The sequence below is a fragment of the Apis cerana genome, linkage group LG3 (genome assembly GCF_029169275.1).
Source record: "Apis cerana isolate GH-2021 linkage group LG3, AcerK_1.0, whole genome shotgun sequence".
NCBI lineage: Eukaryota > Metazoa > Arthropoda > Insecta > Hymenoptera > Apidae > Apis > Apis cerana.
Window position 1 is genome coordinate 7,168,530 of NC_083854.1, and position 27,191 is coordinate 7,195,720.

General features: G+C 43.7%; 1 protein-coding gene across 2 annotated transcripts in view; it reads left to right on the forward strand.

The window, feature by feature from the left end:
- The window catches only part of LOC133665801 (uncharacterized), a 77,285-nt gene that overhangs the window by 20,258 nt on the left and 29,836 nt on the right, over positions 1-27,191 (forward strand). For both annotated transcript variants that reach the window (XM_062072599.1, XM_062072598.1), the window contains exons 2-3: positions 16,399-16,588; positions 16,688-16,872. In XM_062072599.1, coding sequence (XP_061928583.1) covers positions 16,399-16,588; positions 16,688-16,872 — 375 coding nt within the window. The remainder of the gene's footprint in view (positions 1-16,398; positions 16,589-16,687; positions 16,873-27,191) is intronic.

Consider the following 27,191-nt stretch of genomic DNA (forward strand, 5'->3'; position numbering starts at 1 on the left):
GGAGAGGAGGAGGCGCGTTAGAAAAATGTGTAGGCACGTACCCACCAACTTTCGCGCATCTGTCGATGTCAGGAAGGTCTCGCGCCGCCAAGGTCTGGCTGCACAGATATACCGCATTATGCAGTCGTTGTAGACATTTTTATGCAAATCCATTTAGTACTGTGTCGTGCCATCCGTTCCACTAATCGAGCACCGATGCTTGCGTTGCTCGTCGAGGCTTATGAGAAGAAAATCGCAGCTGGCTTATCGTCTCTCTTCTCTAAATTTAAACGCGCGTTACGTAAGCCGGCTTCGCTACTAGTATCTTCCCATAAACTTTTCTTACATCGTCAGCCGCGCGGCCTGTGATTTCTGACCAACCAATTTGAAAATCTGCGTCCACCTTTTGATGAAAGTATCCATCGTTTCGAATCTAATCTCCAATAATTCGGCGTGGAAACAGAATTGGACTTGATGGAAATTTAATCAAACGTTTACTCGAGGAGATATCGATCGATTTATTAATTGATATCCGTCGAGATGGAATTAAAAGTAGAATTGGAGGAGTCAAGTTTGTTAGATCTGGCGGAGCGATGGGAAAATTTGTTTGCCTCGTGATTTTACGCGAACGATCATCTTTTATCCATCAAGGATCCCCGAGGCTTTTCATCATTATGCAGTCGCATAATTCGAGACATTTTTATGCAAATGCAATTGGCATTGTACATGTGAAATCATCGGTTCGCTCGCTCGTCAATGGAGCGAAGCGCAACGACGCTTTCCTGCCCGTCAGACGTTTTAATCGACTTTGTCGGTAATTTATGACTCAAACTGGCCAGGCCGTTCGTGAATCGTATACTTGATACTTGTGGTCGAATGGAGTGGCGGAGGGAATCAATTTTGAGGCGGGTTTATGGAATAAATCGGCATCCATGCTAATCCATGCTCTAAGATGCGCGCCTCTTGTTGAAATCGTAAATCTACATGGAGCCGTTACTTTCCGGCAATTGCACGTAATTAGCATTGACTTATTAACTCCACGGATCTCCATTATCCGTGACTGTATACGTGAGCACGTTTCTGATCGTATTACTGGTCCACGATTCCGTGAGAATACGGAACATACACTGTTTTCGTGTTTACGAGCGATGCAGATTTCTTTTATTTTTTTGTAACGGATATTATTTTCCTTTATTTAGCAGCGAAAATTACATGGATAATTTCATTTAAAAAATGAAACGAGCAATTAATTATTTCCAATAGCGTGATCTTTTGAAATTTCTCTCCCGAGAAATATAAAATTTTGCGAAATTATGAAACTTCTTTCTTACGATTCTATTAAAATTTCCATGTCACGGTGAGCAAAAACGCTTGTATCGACCGCGAAACCAGAAAAATCGTGATTTTATCGATATTAAATCTAAGATCTTCTTTGCACGAACATTTGAATCGTATCAATTCATATCCGATATATGTCAATATTTTCAAATAAGTTATTCGTTTAATTATAATTTTGAAATTGAAATACACTGTTGCGTAATCACCTATCTATGCGAGAAGAATTGTAAATTACCGTCGTATATCGGTACATATTAATTTCCGCTCGACGAAGACAGAGGATAAAATCTCAACTCCGATTGGCCAAAGCGATATTTGTCCCTGACAAAAGCGATCTTTCATATTAGTTAATATACACACGTATATCGGCTCGCGTATACCGGCTGTCCACTAATATGGTTACAACGTGCATACCTTGGATCGTATCGATACGCATACTCATCGCCGACCAAGTTGTCCAACTTTCGACCTTGTGATCGGTTATACGGTGTTGGAATTCATCGTTAGACTATCTTAGACTATATAAACGTGATTCTATACGCCAATAACAACGATCGTTTATCGAGTACCAACCAGCTCGATCAATAAGGATCGTCGTCGATTTCTAAAATGGTTCCGAATTAAAAAAATTTTACTGCTTTCTAAACGAACAAAAATCTAAACATTAATTTTAACAAAGAATCGACGAATGTTGGGAGATATTCACTTAGCGCAATATTTCTGTTCAAACGTGTTTATATATAATTCATCTCGTCCCATTAAACACAGATTAAACGCGCGTTCAAAAGCGCGATAACGTTAGAAAATGAACGGGTTGCTTTCCAATTAGTAGGAAAATTAATTCTCCCCGAAGCTGTGTGCAACGGCTGCGTCTATCCTACGGCTCTTCCTACACAGCTAAATCCACCACCTTGGTTTCGAGTTTTTCTCCCAGGCCGAGAGACTGAGTCAGGTTGTAATAATAACATAATAATAGTGGATCGGCGTAACCTTTGTTATCGATCTACCAACGATCGCCGGTTCAAGTTGAGTGAGTAATTGCTACGGGCATTTGCTTATCCCCCCCTCCCCCTCCTGTCTAAGTATTAAGCATCGGACATAGCGCACGATGTGGCGAGAAGTAACGCGATAATACTCGGCGGAGGAGGGGTTTTGGAATGTCGAATAATATCGATGGAGGAAAGCTATCGATTATCGGTGCTTACGAAAATGGACCACGATCCGCGGTAGATGGAAGGAAGATAATCGCGCGAAAACCTCCAACACGGAAAGCGATTTGTATCTCTGACGATTTAATAGAGCGCGCAATTTTTTTTTTTTTTTTTTTTCTTATATTCGCACGACGCGACGAAATTTTATACGAATTTGGAGCGAACGAGGGAGGAGGATTGCGTTTGGATCGAAGCGAGAGGGAGAAAAAAATCGTGGTAGATGCAGTGGCTCGTGTCGAGCAACGATTTATCGTCTTGCGTGCGTTGTCACCCTGTTTCACATTATTCGTCTCGGTCGTAAACTCGGTCCTCTACTTCTCGTTCACCTGATAACCTTTCGAGAAATTCCTACCCTTCCCTCTTCGTTTCGATACGTGTGTATATACGCGTAGCGCATGCACAAGGCTCGACTCTTTTCAACTTATCCGCTGCGCCAATTTACATTGAATTCGTCGTTTCGAAGAAATTTTCCGATAAGAGACCGTTATTACGAGACTCGTGACTCGTTACGAAGGTTAGAGATCACCGAGAATGATCTTTTGTCCGATGACTTCTGTCATTAGTCGCGATCCAAGGCCCTCCCCTCCCCTGCTAACTTTGCGGAATTTTAATCGTGGATAATCGCTCGGGAAAAATCGAGCCGAGGGATCTGTCTATGGAATTGGTAGGTTAATAATTAGTTAATGGACACGTTCGTGGAGACCTTAATTGAGGAGGAATTTTATCGAATTTTTCCCCGCCGGCGAATGACGAAAAATTATTTCGTCTGTCTCTTATTTTGCCCGCCAAATTATCTATTCGGGCGAAATTACGCTCATTAATAAAGTGTAATCGATAGGTGGACGTTACGTGATACAAGATTGTCACATTAATTGCGCGATACGTGGAGTTATGCGCAAATGTAAATACCCCTCTTATCGATTGGTCGTCGAGGCCTCGCGACATTATAAACGCGCTCGGCTGCGTTGCGAACTTATTCCCTCCCCATCGTATGATTAGCCAAGACTTAGATTTGCGTTAATAAAAATTACCGAAAAAAGTTATATATTTACTTCTTAACAACGACTCGATTCCATTTCGTCTCTGCGGAAAGGAGAGAAAAAGATCAAATCGAAAGATACAGAGGATAGATTTCAAAACGCATTGTCTCTCCACAAATGTTCGACAAAACGTATATTAACGTTTCATCCTCTATTCTCCCCCCACAATCGCATCCGTCTTCTGGGACGATATCTCGTTAGATCCATCTCCTTTCACCGTGGCAAAAAGAGGATGCATAATAGGATGAGTAACGACAGGAGAGGCAGCAGGTCGTGATCGTTGCGAAAACTTGTGGGCTCAGCTTGCCAAAGATTTATTATAGCGTGGCGCACGTTTCGTACGACTCGTTCGCGCTCGATGGCCCTCCATTCGAAACTCTAGAAATCTCTCCTCGATTCTCCTCCATGAAAATTGTTTCCGCGAAAATTATAAAACGTTCACGCCCGATTTACCCGCTACGAATTACGACGGGAAACCGTCTAAATGCCCCTCTTTATTATCGTGCTGCATTCCGTTCTTCGTTTTCCGCATCCTCCAAGAATTATTACATTAGAGCGGGCTTTCGGGATCTCTCACGTGGCACGCGCGACTTTCGTTCAAAGCCGAGATCGCGTTCGCGGCCGTATACCGTTATCGAAACGGAGCTGTTACGGAGCCGCAACCTGCTATCTTCTATGGAAATGATACGGCGATAAGGCGCGCAGCTCTTAGATGGAAAATGCGCGCGGATAATGGAGGACTGTGGGTCAAAGACGCAAAGATGCAACACTTGTTGAAAGATTGCAAGTCCTATGGGCGGAACGGAATCCGTCCCTGTATTATTCTTTGCGAAAATATTTTTTCGCCGCCGCTGTTTGTGTTTCTCCGCGATTGGATTCCTTGGGCGGGGGAAAGCGGGGAAATGGTTGCAAGTGGGACGAGTGGAAGAGGAAGAATATATCAAAGTTAAAAAGAATGTTACATTTGCCACTCCACTCGAGATATTTTCTTCGATCTCTTTCCAGTGATTCATCGCTGAAAATAAAATATTATTCGCGTTTTATCCTATATATATATATTTTTCGAGTATCTCGAAAAAATTGCACGAGAGAAAAGTGGAACCTCTCGGTTGGGATTTTTAAAATTCATTCCCCTCGGTTGAGAAAGTTGTAGCTCTCTAGCACCGATATCGAATCGATTCGCGTTGCTTTAATCATCGGTATCTATTTTCATACCATACCATAAACGTCGCCAATGCATTTTGTATAGATGGGAAGAATCGAACGTCATGAAAAATTCGAGTTAATTGAATATGTAATTTCTCCCCGCACGCAATCCGGGAATACATAACGCAGGCATTGTATTACAATTGCAACGAATGCCATCATCACGTTCGAGTGACGAACTGAATGATGGCGAGCCGAAACGAAGGAAATTGTGATTAACATGAACGTTTGGCTCGGCTCGCCTTCCTCGTCCGCCTACTTTTCCAACGGCGGATCGGATCCAGAAACGTGATCGCGATCTACGAGGATATCGAAAGGATGTCAACGCCTTTGCGGAATCGAAGTTCGCGTCCTAGTATCGGCCAAGTTTCGTCTGATGTCATCGACGCTTAAAAATCGAAAACGCGTGGGTCAAATTCTGTGTCGCGAGCCTAAAAGAGAAATTAGAAATTTTCTTTGGGCACATTCATTTTATAATGGAAAGGATGGCGGAATCTTGAAGAAAAAATGGACGGAGGAAGAAAAACTTAAAAATATTTCCTGATTGAAATTATCTAATAATCGATAAACTTGGAGACCATTTAACGTAACATTTATGTACCTAATAAACGGAGATATTCGATCACGTTAATGACATCAGTGGAAACTATTATTAAATTAAACGTCACGTAAATGTCAATGTCGAACGAGTTCACTAATTAAAAAGAAATCTATGCAGGGAATCGATGCAATGATAATTAGAGCGACAAACGCTAATTCCCCGAATGACAAGGATTTCTGAATGAAATTTCCAAGATCTAAAAATACTATGCTTTTGAACAAAATAGGGAACGACTAATTTGAACTAAATTATCCTAAGTTTAATAACCTAATCGTCCACTAGATATCTACATGGATAAGTATAATTACGTTGAAATCTATATTTAGAAAACGAGGTTTTTTCTTTTTTTTTTATTTTTATTTATTTATTTTTTTTTCGAAAAGCATGTCGAGGTTGAAAACGTCGGGGATACCGGGTCGAAATTATGATAACTATGCTAATTTGCAGTTGACGGCGGTTGATGCATGGGGAAATACAGCAAAGTCTCGACAAGTGGGTGTCTCTACTTTCACCATTATCGTAACGGTATACCCCTGTATTCTAATTCCTTTGCGTGTCACTGGTTTCTCGTATCGGGTTCTCTCTCGCGTATAATATTATATTTTCGTTTTTCTAAACTTATAATGTGACTTGCTCGTAATAGCGTTATCGCCAGCTATGTCAGCGGCGTTTATACGGCGCGATCGTCAGGTAGATAGGAAATCTGTAAAGACGATTTAGTTTCGAACAATTTCCCCCCTTTTTCTGCTGATTGTCATAAATTCCACAACCTTGAGAGATATCTATCTTGAAAATTTTGACAATTTGAAAATTCAGGAAAACGTACAAAAATACACCGAGCATCGATGAAATTATATAAAACGGCGATAAAGTGATTTTTTGAAAAAAAATGTATTTTTACCTCCCTCCCTTAAATTTCCAATTTCTCGAAATTTAGCAATAAGAAAAATCGAGAGTACGCTCGTAATTACGATCAATTATAAAATGATTCTAAATTGCTCGAACAGCTGCATCGAGCACCGAACAGTTTCTCTGTTGTGAAACGATGTTAGGCCATCCGATCAGCCAGCATATCGCCTAAATTCCACTATATTTTTTTTCCTCTTCCCTCGAATGCCTTATACGCTCGATAGACTCGTGATCCCGTCGAATTGATTCATATTCAATTCCGCCGAGGATGTGTAACACGTCTCTTTGAAACTTTTTTTTCGTTTCTCGGTTGTATCTCTACCTGAGAGTGGAAAAATTGAAAAATCGGAAAGAACGAGATCGAACGGTCGATCGCCTTTCCAACGAGTACCTCTCCTCTCGATTTGGCAAACAGGCGAGTACTATTGCGGTCACGGAATACCGGAGTGGCTCGATCGAATTTTCGCGGAAACGTTTAGCATTTTCGCGGGGCGGAATTGTGCAAACGTCATTATGCTGAAATTTCCATCGAGCCGATCGAGTTTTATTACCTTCGGATCGGTGTTTATTTTGCGAAACGAACCGCGTCCTGCCCCGTTTGTCACGGACAGAACTCGATCGATTCGCGCTTCAGCATTCCGGGGACGATCTGCTGGTGCACGCACGTCGTTGGAGGAACGATTAATTATCATTAGGCGCTCGTCGATCGAGCAATGTCTCGACGGGCCTGCCAGCCTTTCCAGATGCGATCCTCGATCCTCGATCGCGGCCGAAACGACTTAACCGTACCGATTCCTGCATACTTGCGAATTATCCCCGACGATGACTTTGCGATGGGTTGTTTTCATCGGGCGAGACACGGTATTTCTTTCTTTTTTTTTCTTTTTTCGAAACGCGGAATGTCGAATCAGTTAACATATCTCGATTCATGTACGTTTGCAAATCAATCTAATTGGAAATGAGTCACGTTTACGTAACTCGTGTTATATGGAAGGAGGGGAGTTCCTGGTAAAGGAACTTGGGTGTGATTGGTTTTTATTTTTCCTTTTTTTTTTTTTTTTATAGATCTAATACAAACGTAAAAGTGGATATGAAAATAAAGATATTGTATTTCTTCGCGGTTATGTAATTTCCTTTTTTTCACATTCCGTTTTGTAAATATTGCTTCTCTCGAGCAAGATCATATTTACAAATATGATATTATTAATAAGATATAGAGTAATCGATGCAATTATATATCACGTTTTCCCATCTTCTCCTCGAAGATTCCGTTCGAAAGAAAACTCCGAAATTAAAAATTAACGGCAAAACTGTAAAAAAAGTCTACAGTTTCGTTGTTACCGTTCATTTGGCATCACGTGCATCGAAAGATTCCAACACCATTTTCGTCTCTTTGTATTACGAACAGCGGGAGAGAGAATAGCGCGCGACTGGGTAGATTACTCATCGTAGAGGGAATTTTAATCGAGACGGCCAATTAAGTCACTGTCACCTAAATGAGATGCAGGCTGCCGATGTGACCGCAGAGACAATTGATACGAGGTGCACACCGTGAACGATTAAAATTGCGTAAATACCGCTCGGACGTGCGTTGCTTTCTTCTCGAAGGAATGCGCGTATCGAATCGAATCACGGCCAAATTGTAACGAGAAGGAGGAATCGTTGAAAGCATTCGTTCAAAGTTCTATTCTTCTCGCTTATTTTTTGCCCTTTCTTTTTTTTTTCTTTTTCTTTTAGAAAGAGAGTGACTCGATATCCATTCACGCAGAACGGAGTCTCGATAAAATACGATCGAATCCGTATGGATTTTTTTTCAATTCCGAAAACGATCCAGGAACTGACCTTCTCAGGCGATTTGAAAAAAAAAAGAAGGAAAAAAGCATCCGTGGATTCCGTGTCAGTGGGTTAACTGTACCAGTAACGCGTTTTCTGCGCTTTGACTCGTTTCTTTACGGCTAGAATAAGATCGATACTCGAGATTAATCGAGACTAATCTGATTTCTAACTATCCTTAGGAGGAGTCAATTGAAAGGAGGTTTCGATTTTGATCGTAGCAGTTTTTTTACGTGAAACTGATTTATAATTGCGATAAATAGATAGATGTTAAAGATTGGCGATAACTATTAATTAAAATAATCACTCAATGATCACAAGGATCTCGATGATCTTACTTTTCTTTCCTTAGATTTCCAAAGCTCGTGATTCCTTTTCTCATTGCGTTGAAAAACTCTTGGAAAGGAGTTACCGATATTATCCTCTTTATCGATCAATCCCAAACGATTATTCGCGATTACGACATTACGCTTTCCGTCATTTGCTCGCAAGCAACGCTACGCCCGTGGTTGAACCATAAACGTGCGAAATTTATCGCCGCTCAAGGATCCGTTTGGCGTGCAAACATCGCGCGACGCCAAGGTGTTAAAGGCTTGCTTTAGTCTTTCTTCCACCAACTGTACTGTTATTTCAGGAAGCTCGTCGCCGGGGCTGGGAATTACACGTTAAAATTTTTTGAATTTCTCACGGACGAGGAATTTCCCGCGGGAAATTCAAAATCCCCGTATCCGTGCGCCATCCTTGAATTCGCTCCGTGGATCGAATTCACACCGATAATAATATCTGTCGAGGCAAACAGGCGTGTGCTTCGGTAAACGAAGGAACGAGAAACGATTATTCGGTGCATTAACATCCGAGGTTCCCTTCGAATAATATCCAAGACAAATACATTTTACACCTTATTTAGAACGATTTCGTAACGCACTCGGTACGCGGCCGAGGGAAGAACGATCGTTAAATATTAAATTGTTGGATGAGGAAAAGGGACAAAAAGAAAAGAGGAAGAAAGAAGAAGAGAGTGGAAGAATCTAATCCATTATCACGAGCCAAATGTTCCTCGCTCGCGTGGAACCTGACCGCTCGTCGAGTCGTCTGACACGCGCGGAACCACCCACGCGAATCGTCCTTCTCGACAGCTCGTTTATCTCGCCTTTTTCGCTCAGAAGATCACCCTGCTGACCTAGAGAATCGAGTGGGTGTTTCCTTTTTCTTCTTCTTCTTCTTCTTCTTCCCTTGTCTTCATCGTTATTCGAGCGACAATTAATGCAGTCCGCTGTCAGGTATCACCTTGACTCAGACACGCGATTGCTTTTTCTTTCTTTTTCTTTTTGCACCAACGACGCGTTTCGAATCGAAATCACCTCCTCGACGATCGCTCGAAGGTGATCTCGGCCATCCATCGAATTTTCGATAGATCGTCGAATACGTGGATAATCTGAATTCCACTCGTATATACGCGCGTTTGCCTAAAGTTAGAGTGCGGCGGGGTGGTGGATTTCGTATCCGCGAAAAATCTATTTCCGAATGTGTATATCGGGTAATGCAGCGCGCGATACGCGACCACGGTTCCAGGAAATTTGCCTGGGGAGGATCAGTGGCCCCTGATTGGGTCATGCAAATTTAGACCGAGTCTGAAACCGAGTCTATTCTCGAGTGCGTGGCCCGGCTCGGAGCGAAAGAGAGGTTCTAGGCGCGTTGTCGCGCCTTTCGACCGCGACAATAGACCACCACTTTGATCTCTGAACAACCAAACAAGTGGGTGCATGAATGACTGAGGTAAATCGGGAAATGCACGCCGTCCGTTTCTCTCCGCGTCTCGGTTTATCAACAATTACCTCGGAATAGCAACTTACGGATGCGCAATGCGCAAAGAAGATTACACTTACGGTTACGTGTATAAATAAAAATAAAAAAGAACGATGCGTGTATCAATAGTATCTTGTTGATGGAAATTGATGGATTGTTGTTACGATTAAACTTTATCTTCATTTAACGATTGAAAAATAATCTCCTCTTAAGATATATCTTATAAGTAATCTTATAAGTATTCGATATATATATATATAATATTACTTGTAATATTAATTTTATTCGATCATTGCACTTTTACGGTGATGTAAAGCTTTTTTTCACATTTCCTTCAGTTTCCTTTTACCTCGATCGAGTTCAATCGGTCGAAAGACGTTGGATCACGAAATTAATGCGGTTTAAAATCCAATAAAACTTTTTTTCCTTTTTTTTTTCGAGATAACAGAGAAATCGTATTCGGTCGGACGAGTGATTCGTCACGATGAACCATCGTCGTTCGTGAATCACACGATGGATCCAACTTAACTATCGCCTTCCATACTACGTCGAATTCGTTGTCATAAAGATAATCGCCTCCTCCGCGTCGCTGTGTTGTTCGCGCTATTAATCTCACGAGTGTCGTTAATGCGGCTGGGGAAGGCAGAGCAACGCGATGTTAACGTCGAGATAAACGGAACTCGTTCTTGCGAGGAACATGTGCGTCCCGAAACCGGGTCATCCGCATGTGTGGCTCGATTTTACTATTTTTGACCGGCGCGTTGCCACCTCTGAGACGGGAATTAATTATCCAGAAAATTCTCCCGGCTCGCGGTGTCTTCCACGAAATGTCTTCGTTTCGTTGTTGCCTTTTTTATAATAGCGGCTATTAACGGTTTCATTGTGAACGGTTTCACAGAGCGTAAATAGAAGCTTTAACCTCGAGAGTCAACTAGCGGAAATACCGGTGAATCTGCGTTTCCTGTCGCAGCTTTCTATGATTCGGGAAACGCGCTCATTGTGAATTTCGACCCAAGTATTTTAGCAAAATGGCCAGGGCTGATTGTTCAACTTTAACGATCTGCCCTGTCTGTGTGATCTCTGCGACTGTGGTGAACAAAAAAACTCTTGCGTCACTTCTTTACGGCCCATTCCGAGTGATTCATTCACGCATGCGACTTCTGGGATAACTTTTATCGTGTTTGTAACTCGATTTTATTGTGAACGAACGTGAACTTTTCAAGTACGTTCAATTTCGAATAATCCAAAACCGTTTTATATTTGATTCGCTGGGGGAAAAAAGAAGTAGAAAACAAATTGAATTAAATTTTACGACACAGTTGAACGTTTCTACTCGGCTATGCAACACTTTTATCGGAGACTCGAATACATAGACGAATCAAGGACTCGAGAGTGGAAGGATCGCGTAGTCAAAGGCATCGGTGCATAGAGGCGCAGGTTCATCGGAATTCCCTCGCGGAACGATTTCAGGTGGAACGATAGTTTTCAACCCGCGATGTATAATGCATCGCGCGCATCACGGCCGATCCGCGCGCTGAATGGCGATTTTTCATTTAACGCCCGTGTTCTCACGAATCGACGCGGCAAACAGGCCTCTCCGCGTTCGCCAGCCGTCCATTTGTCGTCGTGGCAGATTCGATTCGATTCGAAAGGAACGGGAGAGTCCGTTGGTGGCTGCTCCGAGCTTCGACGAATTGCTTCTCTAGCATGGGCGAGGCTTAGAACGCGCGCGCACCAACACGCCTTTGACTGTGTCCACTGCATCCACATTCACACGCTTTTTTTGCGCCAGCAAGCTTAGACCCCATACCCAGTCGCACGTGTGTGCCGCCTGTTTGCCGAGAAAATTATTGAACTGGATCAAAAGATTGCGTTCACGAACGAACATCGCTTAAATTGGGGAAAATTTAATAGTCGAGGTTACGAATAAACTTAGTTTAATGGAAATAGGAGCTACAATAATTCGTTTAGAGTAACTTTATTTTTTATTTTTCCAATGGATCAACACTGAAATTTCCAACTCTGAAACGAGATCGCTCGGCAAGAATCCAACGTATACTGCAATACTATTACATAACAATTTTTGGTCCATTTAGCATTTTTTCTTTCTAATTCTAAACTATATACTTAAATGATATAAGTTTAACGAACAACGAACCATTACACTTCACTTTGTGCTCGTTATAATTAAATTTTTATCGTTCCACGATATTTTTCCATAAGATGGATTAATTTTTCTTGTATTCTTTTAAATATAAAATGTGTAGAATATTTTATCGGATATTTAAGTCTTAGCATTAGACGATCTTAGCAAAGCGTGCAACGTACTTACATTCTTGTCCGTGCCACCACTATTGCGAGCTATATATACTTACTTGGTATGTCCTTCGTTCTCTCGGTTGCACGACAATCATACCTCTCAATCCATTATTGGCAGCCGTTATTGGGCAACTATTATGTTTCGGCAAGCGTGTAACGAAGCAAATTGTAACAAAATTTATATCGCTCAAATTGAGACAAATGTTACATCAGAAAGCTTGACTTGCGACGACCTACGATTTGTAAAATTCCAAGAAATTTTCCTACTTTCTGCAGCTCCCTCCTAGGTTAACTCTGTCTAAAATCGGATCGTCGAAGGAATGTCGCCTGTTAACTCGTCAAATAGATTCCCCTCAGTCGGAGGGCTCTAATAAAACAATAAAATTGCCGACACGCGCACAGCTCTCAATCATCCTCCACCGCGATCGCTTTCTTCTAACCCTCCTGACCCGTAATTGACCAATGATGTAATTCTCCGAATTGAAAAAATTGGCCTCGTGCCAAGTGGAAAATCCAGCCTAAAACCACCACGTTCCATTTCGAAAATTCTTTCGCCGATTCTCCATTAAATTTAACCATCGTCGACCCGTTCGTCGCGCGAAAAGAAACGTTATTGCGTCACGCGTGCGAATAGAAATTGAAACTCTGATCGAGTTTAAATCGGTCGGATGATGGACGGCTTCGAGTCTCTCGATTCTCCTTCTTCCTCTTCCTCCTCCGAGGGTGAAATTAATCGACGCGTTGCTCCTCCCGCTCGTGACCACTCGAAACAGTCTGCCCTCTTCCGCCTCGACGGAATGGGCTTGCTTGTGATCGATGTAACGACGCTCATTGTCCCGTAATGAATCTGGGAGGGACAGGATGCCGCTGTGTATACGTGTTTCGAACGAGCACGCTGGAAGACACGCTACGATTTCGCTTCGATAGGCTTCGTTTTTATCACGTATAACAAAACAACGGATTGCTTATATATTTCTGGATAATTTTTTAAATTACTGAGAGAGCATCCGTGATATCGTCAAAATCTTTCGACAGTTCATTAACTAATAGCGACGTGGATTCTTCTCTGTAACGTAGTCGCAATAACAACGAGATGCTTACGATTTCTCTTAACTGCGCGGCGAATCCTTTTTCTCCCCGCAATCGGTATCCTCGCGGAGCACAGACGAAACGAATTGTTTCACGAACGAAAGAAGGCGTTTTAGAGAACGTAACGATCGCGTCTCAAAGGAAAGGAAAGGAAAGTATCGCGTCGGAATCGATGCGTGTCCTCCGAGGAACCACGTATCGTTCCGAGTGGACGAATCCACTCCACGGACGATATACGTTCGCTCCGTGGAGATATATCGAGATATATCGATGGTGGCAACGCGGTTCGAGCCTAACAAGTTCCCGGTTGCGTTCGACATGACGAAGAGGCGTCTGCTTTTGTAAGTCGTGTTCGTTGGAACGAAGGACGGATGATAAAGCGAAATCCGATTAAGCTTAATGGCGAGGGATTTAATCGAAAGACACAGAGAGAGAGAGAGAGAGGCGAGGAGAGGGAAAGGAGCCGCGGATATTCAGGATGAAGAATGAAAGTTTGCGAGGCAATTAGAGGCAATTTCCGGTCGGCAGGGGCTCGAGTGATTCGCGCGGTGGTAACGGCTCGCGATCGTCTCTCGTTTTTCTCCCCAAGCGCCAAGAGAGGGAGAGAGAATCCGTTGGAACCGTTTGGCTCGAGCGACTTGTAATTTTGTTGCTGTCCAGGAGGAGGACGGGGAGTGATACGTTAAAAAAAGCAGCAGGCTCGATCGTTAGCCTAATATTAACATCCATAAAGTGCAATCGCGTGAGTAGCGCGAGAGACGCTCGAGCGGGGGCCCGTATGTACGTCTGGTTCGTATCAAATGTTTAATTACAATATAAAGCGGCAGGCGAGCTGACCGCGGGATGTAAAGCATTTACTTTTGGCCGAATAAGGCCGGTTTTAAGAGGCCGTCGTGGGGGATGCGCGATGTGTACTCGTATCTCCCGCCAATTTATAATCCCGCTTCCTCTTACGTTTTGGCGTATACACGCCGATACGCCGGGGGAAGGGAGAGAAGATTGGCGATGCACGAGGGTCGCGAGTGGCGGGGAGAAGGTGGAAAGGGGCGAAAGTGGTGGAGGGATTATTAGGGAGGGAAGGAATCGAACTTGGAAATCGAACCGAATAAATACAAGGGAGGAACGAAAGGAGAGAGGGACAGAGTTGTATAATTATGCAATTTAGATTCAGTTTTACGATTCTGGTTTTGGCTTTATTAAAAACGAGAGTGGGCGTAAGCGCGAGCTCGTCCCCCCCCTTCTGATCCGAGAGTGTATATCTGCCGCGTTGAAAAAACTTGGCCAACGAAGATAATGCGTTTCTTGTTTAAACGAAATGTCGGTATATACGTCTTGTCGGGATATTTCTCGTATACAACCGTGATGAACCGATGAGAATCGTCCAGCGATATATATATATATATATATACATGTATATAAAAGCGACTTGTAACGCGAGCCAAACGAGTAATCCCCCCGGCCGTTCCTTTTCTTTTAATCGCATTTTCATCCGCCGCTCGATTAACCGGAGGAAAGACCGAGCGGGGCCTCGCGTGGATCGGTCACATTTTATTTTTTCTCTCTCTCGTTCCCTCTAACAACCTATCCCGCCTTTAAACACCTTCGATATCGAAGCAGCTCGATCTTATCGCGTAACATTATCCCCGTACATTATCGCCGTTTAAGGGTTTCATAATTTCTTTCATACGAACACGGTTTGCGTAATAAAAGACGCGTGACGACGTTCTGTTCGATAATCGGCAAGAATGCGGTTCTACCTTTTAGCCGGAGCTCGAGAGTCGTCGAGATGCGAGAATGCGCGGCCGAACGAAAACAGAGAACAAATGCACCGAATTCCTGGGCTGGGCGTAAACGAGCGGTTTTACGGAGAAAAAGAATATTCGATATGATTAACGGTACAACGTTCTAAGCCGGTATCCCACTACCGGATTCTTCCGAATCATACCGATCGTATCGCCGATCGACCGATCGTGCCGGATCATCATCCCGAGCTTACCCCCCTCGATTATTTATAACCGAGCGAGAAAGAATTTCGATCCCTGCGTCCACCTCTCTCGGAACCCATTCCGAGAACGACGATTAGGAAAGATCGGCGTCCGATGTCGGGTGTAAGCTGGCCCGGCGTATCGTTGTAAACCGAGATTAAATTGCATTGTCCGGCCCGTTACTGTGCCAGCGATAATTGCAGCCGCGGCGTAAGGTTACCTGCGAGGTCGCGGGTTAAGCACGGTGGGCAACCACCGGCTCTCGTGCAACACGTTACAATTTTCGTTTCGAGTGGGACGATTCGGGCGAGGCCATCTCGCATGCCTCGATTGAGCTTCGCTATCAAACTCGTCCCTTTGTTGGAATTCGTGGAAGGAGGATGCGCGTAGTGGATCGAATATAACGTTGCGCTTTATAAAGCCGCGCAACACGCGTTTCTTTCCATCTTGTGTGGAATCTGGGTCGATGATTAATCGAAGCGTCGATCGATTCCATTCGACTCGGTTTTACATGGATCGTTCGAGTCTCTAATTTGTGGAAAGTTGAAATATCGGCGCTGACTCGAGCTTTTGGAGCGTGAAAGAATTCGGCAGATTATGCGGTCACAGAAGTGTGCAACAATCACGAAGGTGTTTCCAGTTCTAACCTTGTCCCTTTTTTTACGATCGGCCAGTTCGCCTTATAATTAGGATCCGATGTGTATTTTTGTTTCGTGGAAACGGAGCAAGTGTTGAAACGTTTTAAATCGAGTGCGAAATTACATCTTTTCAATCTTGTTACGCAATATTCCATCCATATGATCGAGTATCGATACGAATTATGATTACTCTAATTTTTTCATTTTTCGCATATTGGATAGAAAAACGTGGATCTCGTAAGCACCTTGCAAACGTTTATTGAACGATTAATTCTTTTTTCGCGGTACAATTCATATTTCGAAATCCATTGATAATCTATCCTTATATTCTTTCTTTTGCAAGTATTTACAAGTTTTACACTTGCAACGACGAACAAACATTCTCCTTGCAACTGGCTTATCATTGCTGCATATTTATCAGGGATCTCCCTTGTCTGATTATAGCTACCTGGTGTGTCTCCTGGAGCTATTTCATCCGTGGTTGCACCCGTGTTATTAAAGTATCGGGTCTGCAGACCGAGATTGTTGCTCGCCGGTTCTCGAGCCGAGGTCGATCCAGCCGCAGATGTGGGATTGTTGCACGGGGAAGTTTTGTTGATCGAGGACTCGGCGAGACAGTACGATCCGATAGGAGGTGAGTCTCGACTGGTTCGATCTGATTTTATTTTCATGGGGGAAGGGAAAAAAACGATACTCATACACAGATCGACGTTTGTTTTTTATCGTGTTACAGATACGGACAGGAGATACAGAGCCACGGAAAAGTTGTTGCATGCAGAAGAGGAGTATCACGAAGCTTTGTGCAGCGCGAAAGAATTGTACGCACGGCCCCTGGCGCGAAATTATCCCGAATTTCACGATGTCATCTTTCATCCGCTTGCGGATCTCTCTGCGGTCACTTCTGAACATTGCCAGAGGGTGAGTTGATCTTGATACGTGTTTTGCTCTCTATTCGTACGTTTAATTTACAAAAAAATCAATCGGTATTCAGAGATCTCCGATTTTTTACGTCACATTCGAATCTGTGTCAACAACGAAGAACTTTGCCTACGTGTATTTCAAATTTTTACAAAAATTTTCCTAATTTTTATCTCGCTCGAGATGCAAGTATTCCTTCGCTATCGCTCGAGGTCTCGTTGACGATTTCGTACATGGATAGTAGGGCTCTTCTTATCGACCGATTCGTGATCTATCGCAAGTTGTGATTGGTAGTCTGGGTCGAGAGATGGCAGCACTCGAAACGCGCCGCGTTATTCAAGTTCGCGCGGCACCTGTTACTTCGAGCACGTTGCCTTTCTCCTAGCGTGTCGCAATTACGTTCGACTCTTCCAACCTGTGTAACCTTTCGCGAAAGGGAATTCCAGATGATCGCGCACGCGAAGATCTCTCTATCCAAACATATCCCGCGTTTACCTCCTAAGATTCTTTTAAATCCGACAAAGAAAAAAGAAAAAAAAGAAGAGAAGAAAAAAATCCTATCTACATTCCTCGGAATTTAATTTCCAGTCGCATACGTTCAATTGAATTCGCGTTTCCTCGACATTCCCTCTCAAACCCTTCCTCTCGTTAGAATTCAATATCTCGTTAGTTGCCTCTCCCATCCAAGTTTCTTACACAACAATGTAAATACCGTTGGACGAGTAGCCAGAAGGCAGGACTCGCAGAGAATTCGCCTCGTTCCAAAGTCCAATCCCGAGAACGATCCAATCCCGAAGCGCAAGAAAGCGTGCGATCGTCCCTCTCCTGTTTTCACTAAAAACAACCGTGGAAAATATCGCGGACACGCTGATAAGGCGATCGGTGGCCGCGAAGGGGGGCTGCTGCCCACTCCGGATGGACGTGTTTTCTTAGGGCTGACGATAAAGAGGATGGGTGTCCTTCGGGTGTAAACACAAAGCCACGCCGGCGGAGCTGGTTAACGAGTCGGGATGAGCAATGACGGTGGTTAGCATCCTCATAAATATTGACTTTTACAAGACCGGCAGGCCGAAGGAACTCGGCTGAAGATGCAACTGCCTCGTAAAGTGAAAAAGCCTCTCTCCTCGCGCGAGCGAGAGATCGTTGCGCGGGAAACGCCTACCTTCTTTATTCCAGCCGGCGAGATGACGGTGATGGTCATTGATAACGAAGTTTCAGGGCAAAAAGCATGCAAATGTATCGTGCTACGCTCCGTGCCCGATCGATCTGGGACGAGGATCCTTTTTTATAAATATCGCCATCGACGCGTGCGTTAATTGCGGTGTAGATTTGGTTTTTTTCTTCTTTTAGTAGATGGATCGGATTTTGAAGCTTGGCCTCGAATAAAATCCGCTTTGCGTTTTTCTCTCTTCTTTGTTCTCGACTTGTAAGTAAAAATGTACGAATTGAAACAGAAACTAGGTTTCCCCGGTATGACGATCTATCGCTATTTTAGAACTACACCAAAGATTCTGTGAGTGTTCGAGTCTCGATTTTCCTTTTCCTCTTTCTCTCTCCTCGATTCGTCATAGCGATCGATCAACCCGTGCCGTCGATGGTATTATTCTTGGTCGCGAAAGGAAAAGCGGAGACTTTGGCGAACGTCAGCCAAGATCGTTCGACTCGATCTTACACGTGATGTAGGAAGGTGATCGAGGTCGATCCCCGCGATTGTCGGGATGATGACGCAAAACCCTCTGCCGGGAGCGAAGGTTAATTAGCGAAAATCGTTTGGAATCAGCAGTTGCAACGTTTCTGAACCGGGAATCACGAACCCGCCGCTCTTCTCTTCTTCCCTTTTTATTCCTCGTTGTCGCCGCCGCGTTGTTCGCGCCTGCCATCTCCTCTCCTGCCACGGAGCAATTTCACTTTGGAAGCTCGAGGTCCAGGAGAGGCGGCGGGCAATTAGAAACAATCGCGCAGCTGGGAATCGAGGGAGAGATCTTCTTCCTCGGTTTTTCTCTCTCCAACGAGAAGACGAGACTATTTGAGGCACGGAGAAGGAGGTGCGTGCGTTACTCCGTTATTTGCTCGGTCAGAGAGAAGGATTCTTCGAGTCCTGTGGGTCAGCCTCCTCCTCCTCTCTCCCTCCTTTTCCCTTCCAAGGATTCCTGGAAAAGTATCCCTTTAAACTAGACCGATCCCTCTCGTTGTTCCTTCCCTTCTGTATCGTTTCAGCGCCCCTCCCTTCGAGAATTTCGAGAAGGACGCGATGCGTATCCTTTTCGATCATCCTCGTCGTTTCTCCACCTTTCGCCTATCTTTCGTCCCCTTTCTCTCTTCCCTCTGCCTCGTTGTACGCGCGCTCCACCACCGTAAATTACGTTTTTGCGGGGGAACGAACGCGCCACGGTAACCGCGTTCATGGCGGCGCGGCTCAAGAGTTGGAAGTGGTTGCATCGCGATGCGCACGTGCACCTGCGCTCATTGCCCCGAGCCACCAGCCACCACCAACCTGGAATGCGACAACTTACCCGACCAACGCCCTCTCTTTCTCCTCGCCTTCCCATTTTTACCCGCGACGAGCACTCGCGATTCACTCGCGCTGCTCGTTACTTACTACTCCTTGCTTCTCTCCTTTGTTTACGGAAGAGGACGTGATTGGTTAATTGCGCTCGAGCGTAATTAGGCAGGATAAGGGAGGATAGTGTGGCGCGAGGCAGTCGAGATGCTTAAACCGCGCAGAAAAAGGAAAAGAAAAAGAAAAAAAGTTGCGTCATTAGGAGAAATGGTTGGGAAGATAGTTATTTACATATATTCGACGTGAAATTAACATCTTTCGATTCGATTCCGAGCGGAGTACTTTATTTATCCGTAATTATATCGCAAGGAAAATTAATGGATCCGCGTATATATATATATATATAAGTATATATATATATATATATATATAAGTCAATCTGTAGATTTCCGGAGTCGAGATTTACGTCATGGCTAGGAATAAAGGATGAATCAGATACGAAATGACTCGATCCGCTCGACGCACGGATAATAAACGGCGGATCATATTTGGTCGTGGCGATCCTCGTTACCCGTGTTCGTCGTGGTTAATATTCGCTTCGTGGCCGAGGGTTCAACGTTTTTTTCGCGGTGAAAGCACGCTCGAGAACCGGTGATTTCGCGGATACCGTTCTTGCGACTTTCGTCGAGTTTCGTCGGAGAGATCGCACGCGGGGAAGAGAGGAGCCGGTCCATCGAATTTCTTTTTTCTTTTTCCGATCGGAACCGATCCAGCGTGGATTTCTCCTCGAGGAGGCTCTTTTCGAAGATCGATCCTGCGCAAAATCCATCGGTAGGATTGGATAGAACGGCGAGCGCCGGTATTCCGTGACCGAATTTCGCGATACCCTTTGCGAATCGCTCGTCGATCCATGCTCGTGTTAATTAGAGCGTACGGACGCGTAGAATTGAGTTTCGGTTAACGATCTCGTGGCGCGCGAGACAGAAGGTAATGAATGCTTGTAAGCGTTTAGTGGATATGAAATTTCGTTTTTACACAGTTGGAAATTGGTAGGTTGATATCGTTAAATTATTGCTACAAATGATTATTAATCGCATCAAGGAGAGGAAATTTGTTACGGATTACGTGTATTAAACGTTGAAACAAATTTAATACTCAATTTCCCTGTATATCATTTTGAATTTCGAAATTTACTTTCACGTACGAATACACTTGTAATTTCATTCTTTTTTCCCCCCTCTCTCTTTCCTTTTTTTCCTCTTCTCGTAAAATTACATTTACATCACGTGAGTCCACGTCAATACGTATTACGGCAGAAGATACGTCTCTCCGAGTTTCAATTTCTAAAGAAAGTTTGTTCGTGAGAAATCTTGGAAAGAATCGCGGAGAACGTGTCGTCGAAAGTCGCGTCTCTCTCGTCAGAGATGGAATAAATTATTTAGAACTCGTCCAAGCTTCGACCATTCGCTCAAATTGAACGAAGCTGGATTAAATCTTTATTTTTTCGAGTTGCGAAAAACTCGCGCACGAATCGTTCCGTTTCCCTTCCACTGCGCGGAATCGGGTAGGGGAAGCGGCTAGAAAATTCTCGCAAGCCGATATCGAGGTAAAGGACTTTCCCGCGGTGTGTCGTGCAAAAATTAAACTGGAACGTCCCCTTCCTCCCCGTCCATCGAGAAAAATGAGATCCTTGTCGAAGATGAAATCGAAACCATTCTCGGCGATCCGGTATCCGAGCAGTCCACTTTCCCGACAAAATGCCACTACGATCATCCACTTTCCTGCGCCACGTTCGTCCCTCTTTTTTTTTTCCACGTAAGCTCCGTAACACGCCGCTCCACTTTCTGCGTTTTCCCTTTTTCCCCCCTCCTCTCCTTTATCGCGAGAACGAGAAGAAACGAGAGAGAGAGAGAGAGAGAGAGTGGGGACGAATAAAGTTGATCGAATCGACGAACGATGCTCTAATGCGAATAAAATTACGTCTGGCTCCGCCACAGAGCTCGTCGTCCGCCATTACTGTTCCATTGATGATGACCAAGGTGATGAAGAGGAGCTCGAGTCGTCGGTATTCTCTCTCTTTCTCTCTCTCTGCGATAATGTACGCGCCGTCAGACGATCGCATATCGTTTCACATTAATTTTCCGCCGTTTCTCCTCTCTTCCTTTCTCTCTTTATCGGATCGTAACGCATCGTATTTCGAATTTTCGAGATATTCCAAGATATCGTGGTTCTCGCGATAATCCTCGATCCGTATACTTATCGAATTATCACGCATTTAATTTCGCATCGGAAACGCCTGTATTTCGTGCAAAATTGGCACGAATCTCCATTTTGCACGGGATATTTGCACGAAAATATACTCAAGTCTCGATATCGATACGATCCATCATTAATTTTCTTCTTCTTTGAGAAAGATAAAGCGCCATTAACGTTCTATAATCGAAAGGGTGGAGGTGGAAGGAAATTCTTTCGAGGCTGAAGAAACAAGACGCTTGTTTATTTTAGAAAGGAAAAGACGCGTCTATTAATTTTTTCGCCTCTCCAAATAAAAATTGCACGTTTGGAACCCTGTCGACGGGATCCCTGTATATTTGTCACGTCAAACGAATTTGGTATGTTTAATAGCCGTGATTTCAGCCTTTCCATCTACGTCCTCGCAGCCTTGCCTCCACCGACAAAGAAATTCCATCGGTCGGATTATGTGTAACGTGCCCGCGAGCTTTCAGCGCGAGGATAAGAATGAAATCGGGTTTTGAACGAGGAGAAATCGAAAGAAAGAACGAGAGGAGAGAGGAAGGGGGAGAGAGGGAGAGAGAGAGAGAAAAAATAAAAAGTTGGCCGACATGGCTTAATCACCTGCGAGGTTCGCCTTTTAGGTGGTGACATTTATTTCGGTGACGCCTTTCGGGGGCGTTGAGTGGTCATGGAATGAGAAACACGATAGTAACGGGAAATGATAAATACGGGAACCCATAAGTTCAATCATTTTGATTGCACCGCTAATGGGACCAGTTCCTTTATCGATTCTTAATTTTTTTTCCCACCCTTGACGAATACCATAACGTCCGTTCCAAACTATTTCGCCAATCAATCGCGAAAATTAATCGTTCGAATAATAAAATTGTACGTAAATTTACACTTATTCGCGATGTCTATTTGCATCTCTCGGTTCATCCATTGAAATCTATAAACGTTTCTTAGAATTTTTCTTAATAGTTTCCAAGCCACTCTTCCCTATAATAAAACACGAATCTCTGAATTAAAGATTCCAATTATCTTCGCGGATCACGATTTTCGAGATTCTCGAGGATTCGTCCCGAGACGAAATCGAAAGTTGGCAAATTTCGTAGACGAAAGAAAAAGTATCTGGCCAACTTTATCATCCTATTATATCTGTCTACGTTCTTTCCTCTCCCTTCTTCTTAAAGGAACAAACGAAGAAGGAAAAGATAGTCGAAAAAGAATCGGAAGAGGGAACACGAGAAGACTCGTCTCTCGATAGACGCATTAATCAAACCTGTTCCCCCGACACCCTAGAAAATCGCGAAACATTCGCACCGCGGCACGCTTTTATCTCGCACAACGAGAGAAAGTGCGTTTCGTGGTAGACGCGCGTGTATCTTCCCTCCCTCCTCCCGGCCATAAGTCCAATTTTACACCTTCGCCATTGTCTGTCTATTTTTCAAAAAAATTTCCCCCAGCTTTCGCAGCCACAGATTGCCTCCCTTCCGACCGATCTTAAAATACGTATCGAACGAAAGGGAAGGAAAGAAAGGCTATTACGTGCATTTTTAAGAATAAGTTCGTTAACGATTTACTCTCCATCTCTGTCCACTGTTGTTAGCCTTTCGCTAAACGAACGGCTCGATTGCATAACCGTGGAATTAAAGCTCGGATCGGACTCGTTAATCAGTTGTTGAGCGGCGAGAATAAGGTGTGACCAGATGGAATTACGATCTAAACCGGGCAGAATCGATGGTTGATCGTGACGGATCGATAAATTTTCATTGGTATCGCGGCCACGTAAGTCGTAATAATCCTTGCTGGAATTCAAATATCGCTCCCTTTCCGCGTCATCGATTCGTTTCCATTTCGATACTCTTGCCTCGTTCAACCTGCTCGTCACGGTGTAACGCCATTCTTTACGACTGTGAAGAAACGATGATCGAGGAGAAATATCGATTATAACAGCTTGGGTAATCGACGCCTCGACGCGTACAATGCGCTAAGTGTAACTAAGGTGTGGAAGAGAAAGAGGATTTTTCTTTTTTTTCTTTTTCAACCGCAAATCTGCTTTCTCCATTGACCGACACACGGCCAACGCTCTCGTTAGCGACGAAGATGAACGTACTTGGAGCGTTGTTAACTCGACGATGAAGGAATAAAGGGATTTACAAACGGCCCACTCAGCCCGAGACTTTCGTCGCTTTCTGAATCCGAAACCACGGATGTGACACGTTATGGGACTTCGTGTCTCGTGTAATTTTCCTTCTTGAAATATCGATCTCTCTCGAAAAAAAGCATTTCTCGCGTCTTCTGTCGATATATATAGGAATTATATAATAATAATAATAATAACGACGACAAGAAATTTAGAAGAATATCCCACTAATATATTAACACTCTGTAAGAATATAAAATAAAGAGGGACTAACGAGTGTTTAAATTAAGACATTCGTTTTGAAATTATTAAAGAATATCCTGTTTGTTGTCTACGTGTTGTGTAAATAAATGATCTTTGAACTCTTTCTCGGTTGCGTCGACAAACCGTCTCACGTGAAATGGGACGAAATTCTGGAAAAGTGGGGAAAGAACTACTCGTGAATCGTTCGTTTCTGCTTACTCTTTTTTCACGGATTTGTCATTAATTCGCTATAATTTAAGGAAACTGGGACAACGCGGAAACGAGTTAGGCGCGATGATTGCTGTTTGAAATCTTTGAACCTGGTGTCAATAAGTGAAGAAGTAGAGGCCGATCGTTGAAGTGTGACGCGTAGAAAAACGTGATTGAGACTGGGGTGGCCTAACGCGACGAACGATTCATTTTCGCCGGATGAGGCAATTAGAATCCCGAATTGTAATGAATTCTCGCAATACTCGTAATTTTAATAAAAAAAAAAAGTGGCTAGTTCCGTTAATTGCTAAGATTAAACGCGAGTCGTCGCCGTTCGAATCGAATCTTATGGATCGTTAGATTTCAATGTAAAACGAATTGATCTTGCCTCGCGCTTTTTGCATTTTTTCAGAGAAAAATTAAATAATAAAATTGATAATTACAAACGTAATAAAAATCAGCGAAAAGTATTTCACGACTCGACATATTCTTCAAAATTCGGAGAATCCCATTTCAAATTTTCCATTTTGCCTTGTACAACCCTTACGCTTTCGAGAATTCAAAAAAAAAAATCCAAAAACAGAGTTCTCCTTTTTAAGTTTCCCTTCTCCGACACTAATATTTTCGATTCACTTTTATTAACGATATTCAACAGTTGGTTGTAAAAAAATTCCTCAATAACTCAATTACAAACCCCTCCCCTCTTCCAGATTATTAATTAATATTTCACGCAGGAACAACCTGCTCAGGGGAAAGAAAGCCGTTTTTAAACCCTCGATCGGTGTGTATTATTTACGACCGTCGAGGATGAAAATTCATTCTCCTTTGAGAGACTCTGATTTACATAAATGGAATAGGAAACCGTCATATTGACATCCTCCTCCTCCTCCTCCTTCTTCGATCGTCGTGACAAGGATGGAGGATGGTATAACTTTATACACCACTCCGCAGGTGCATCCTCGTTTATCGATCTTCGATCTCGACAGGGAAGGGGGGGATCTTTATAGAGAGAGCCGGCGACTATAAAATAATAATGGGTGGTTGAAACGCCCACGCACGATCTCTAATAACACACGGTCTCGATTATTTGGGGGGGAGAGGAGAACTCGCGAGAGTAGATACCCCCTTTACTCGGATAGTATTATATACGAAAGGGGACGGTCGCGCGCGGACGTGTAATTAAAATCTGCCTCCTCCTCTGGAGGAGATGGCGCTGGGATGGGAAGAGAGGGGGAACGGGACGACGAAAAATTGGACACGGCGTGTTCCGTAATATTCACCGGGTTCTCGGTTATAATCGCTCACGATCGAGATGATCTATCGCTATTCCACGAACCTAGAGAGGAATCCTCTTCGTCTCTGTCCCCCGACTCCCTATGAATTATAATCCAACGGCGGCGGCCAATCCCGGTAGCCGGGAACGCTTTCGTTTCGTTTTGTTCGCTCGCAACATCGGGAAAATAAAGTTGGATGTTGATGGAGGGAAAGAGTTTAATGAGAAGGTTGCCCAGGGGAATTTTTTAGTTTCTAAACCGATTTATAAAGTCTTTCTCTCTCTCTCTCTCTCTTTTTCTTTAGGCTTCAAAGTGTATATATGTGTGTGTGTAGTCTCATGAATATGAATAATTCATAATTAATCTAGGATTGGAGTTTTCGAGGATACAAGGCTCGGAAATGAATGGGTCACGGCGTATGCTCGGCATCACCGGCGCGTAATAATGCGATGCATAAATGCATGGGCACACGCAACGCGTGCGCGCCTTAACGTAGATACGTATCTGACAATAAGAAACGCATCGACACGACCGAGCACCGTCACGCCGTCGCCGATGACGTGACAATGCAACGTGCTTACGTCCCCCTTTCCTCTCTCTCTCTCTTTCTCTCCTTTCTCCCTCCCTCCTCCGTACCATGCATCGATACCACGTAATACGTAATACTTTTTTCCAATTTATTACTCGGACGGGGTGCGGCCATCGTCTCGCTGAGCGCACCCTTATCGAAACCCTGATCAATGATACCGCGAAAATTCATCCAACGTTTCCTCTTCCCCTTCGACACGTTCGTCGTGGAATAATGGACGATTAGGTGGGTATCTCCGTCGAGATTTCTTTTCCACGACGGCGGGAAAACGTTGGAGATCCTCGAGAGAGGAATCGAGATATTAATCGAGCAACAACTTTTTATGAGAACCGTATACATAAATCTCGTCTGATTTTAGATGGTTTTAGATCGTCTAGTTTATGACTCACTCGTGGTTATGATTCTTTTTTAAGTGTAAGAGAAGGTTGATGACCTCTTTAAACTTAAATAACCTCTTTTCTTCTCGTTCATTTTTTCCATCCCGTGCCGGAGATGCTTGGATCCATGCCTGGATGCACGTAGATCGCTTCCTAAGATTTCTTCTATTTTTTCCCTTTCCTTCTCTATATATCGTATAATCCAGCAGGCAGTAAGCGGATTGTCAAAATGATGTGCAATTATTAATATGTGCGTAACTTTATATAAACTAAAAAAAAAAGAAAGAAAGAAGAAGAAAAAGGTATTAGTCTACGTAAAAGATGGCAATTAAAAGGTGGACGAATTGCTCGTTAACGTTGAGTCTCTGGGGACGGAGACGAGCAATTTTATTATGATTACACGATGTCCGATAGCGATAGAGGCCGGGGGGGCAATTAACAGAGTATCGATAATTGGCAACCGGGACAAGGTGAAAAAAAAACTCGAGTCGAGCTCGATTAATTTCGACTCGTCGTGCCGTCATTGGTTAAAGAAATGCAAATACAAATGCCCCCCTCGGCTGTCCCCGCCACTTTTCTTTACACGACTTTCTCCCGATTTTACGGCTCCGTTGAAATTAACCATTAAACGCGCGCCGATTAACATAACACATCGATACTGCTGCCGCCTCTTTACGAATGATATCTTATACACATTGTACGACTTCACCTACCGTAATGGATACGTATATACGATAAGTGGATT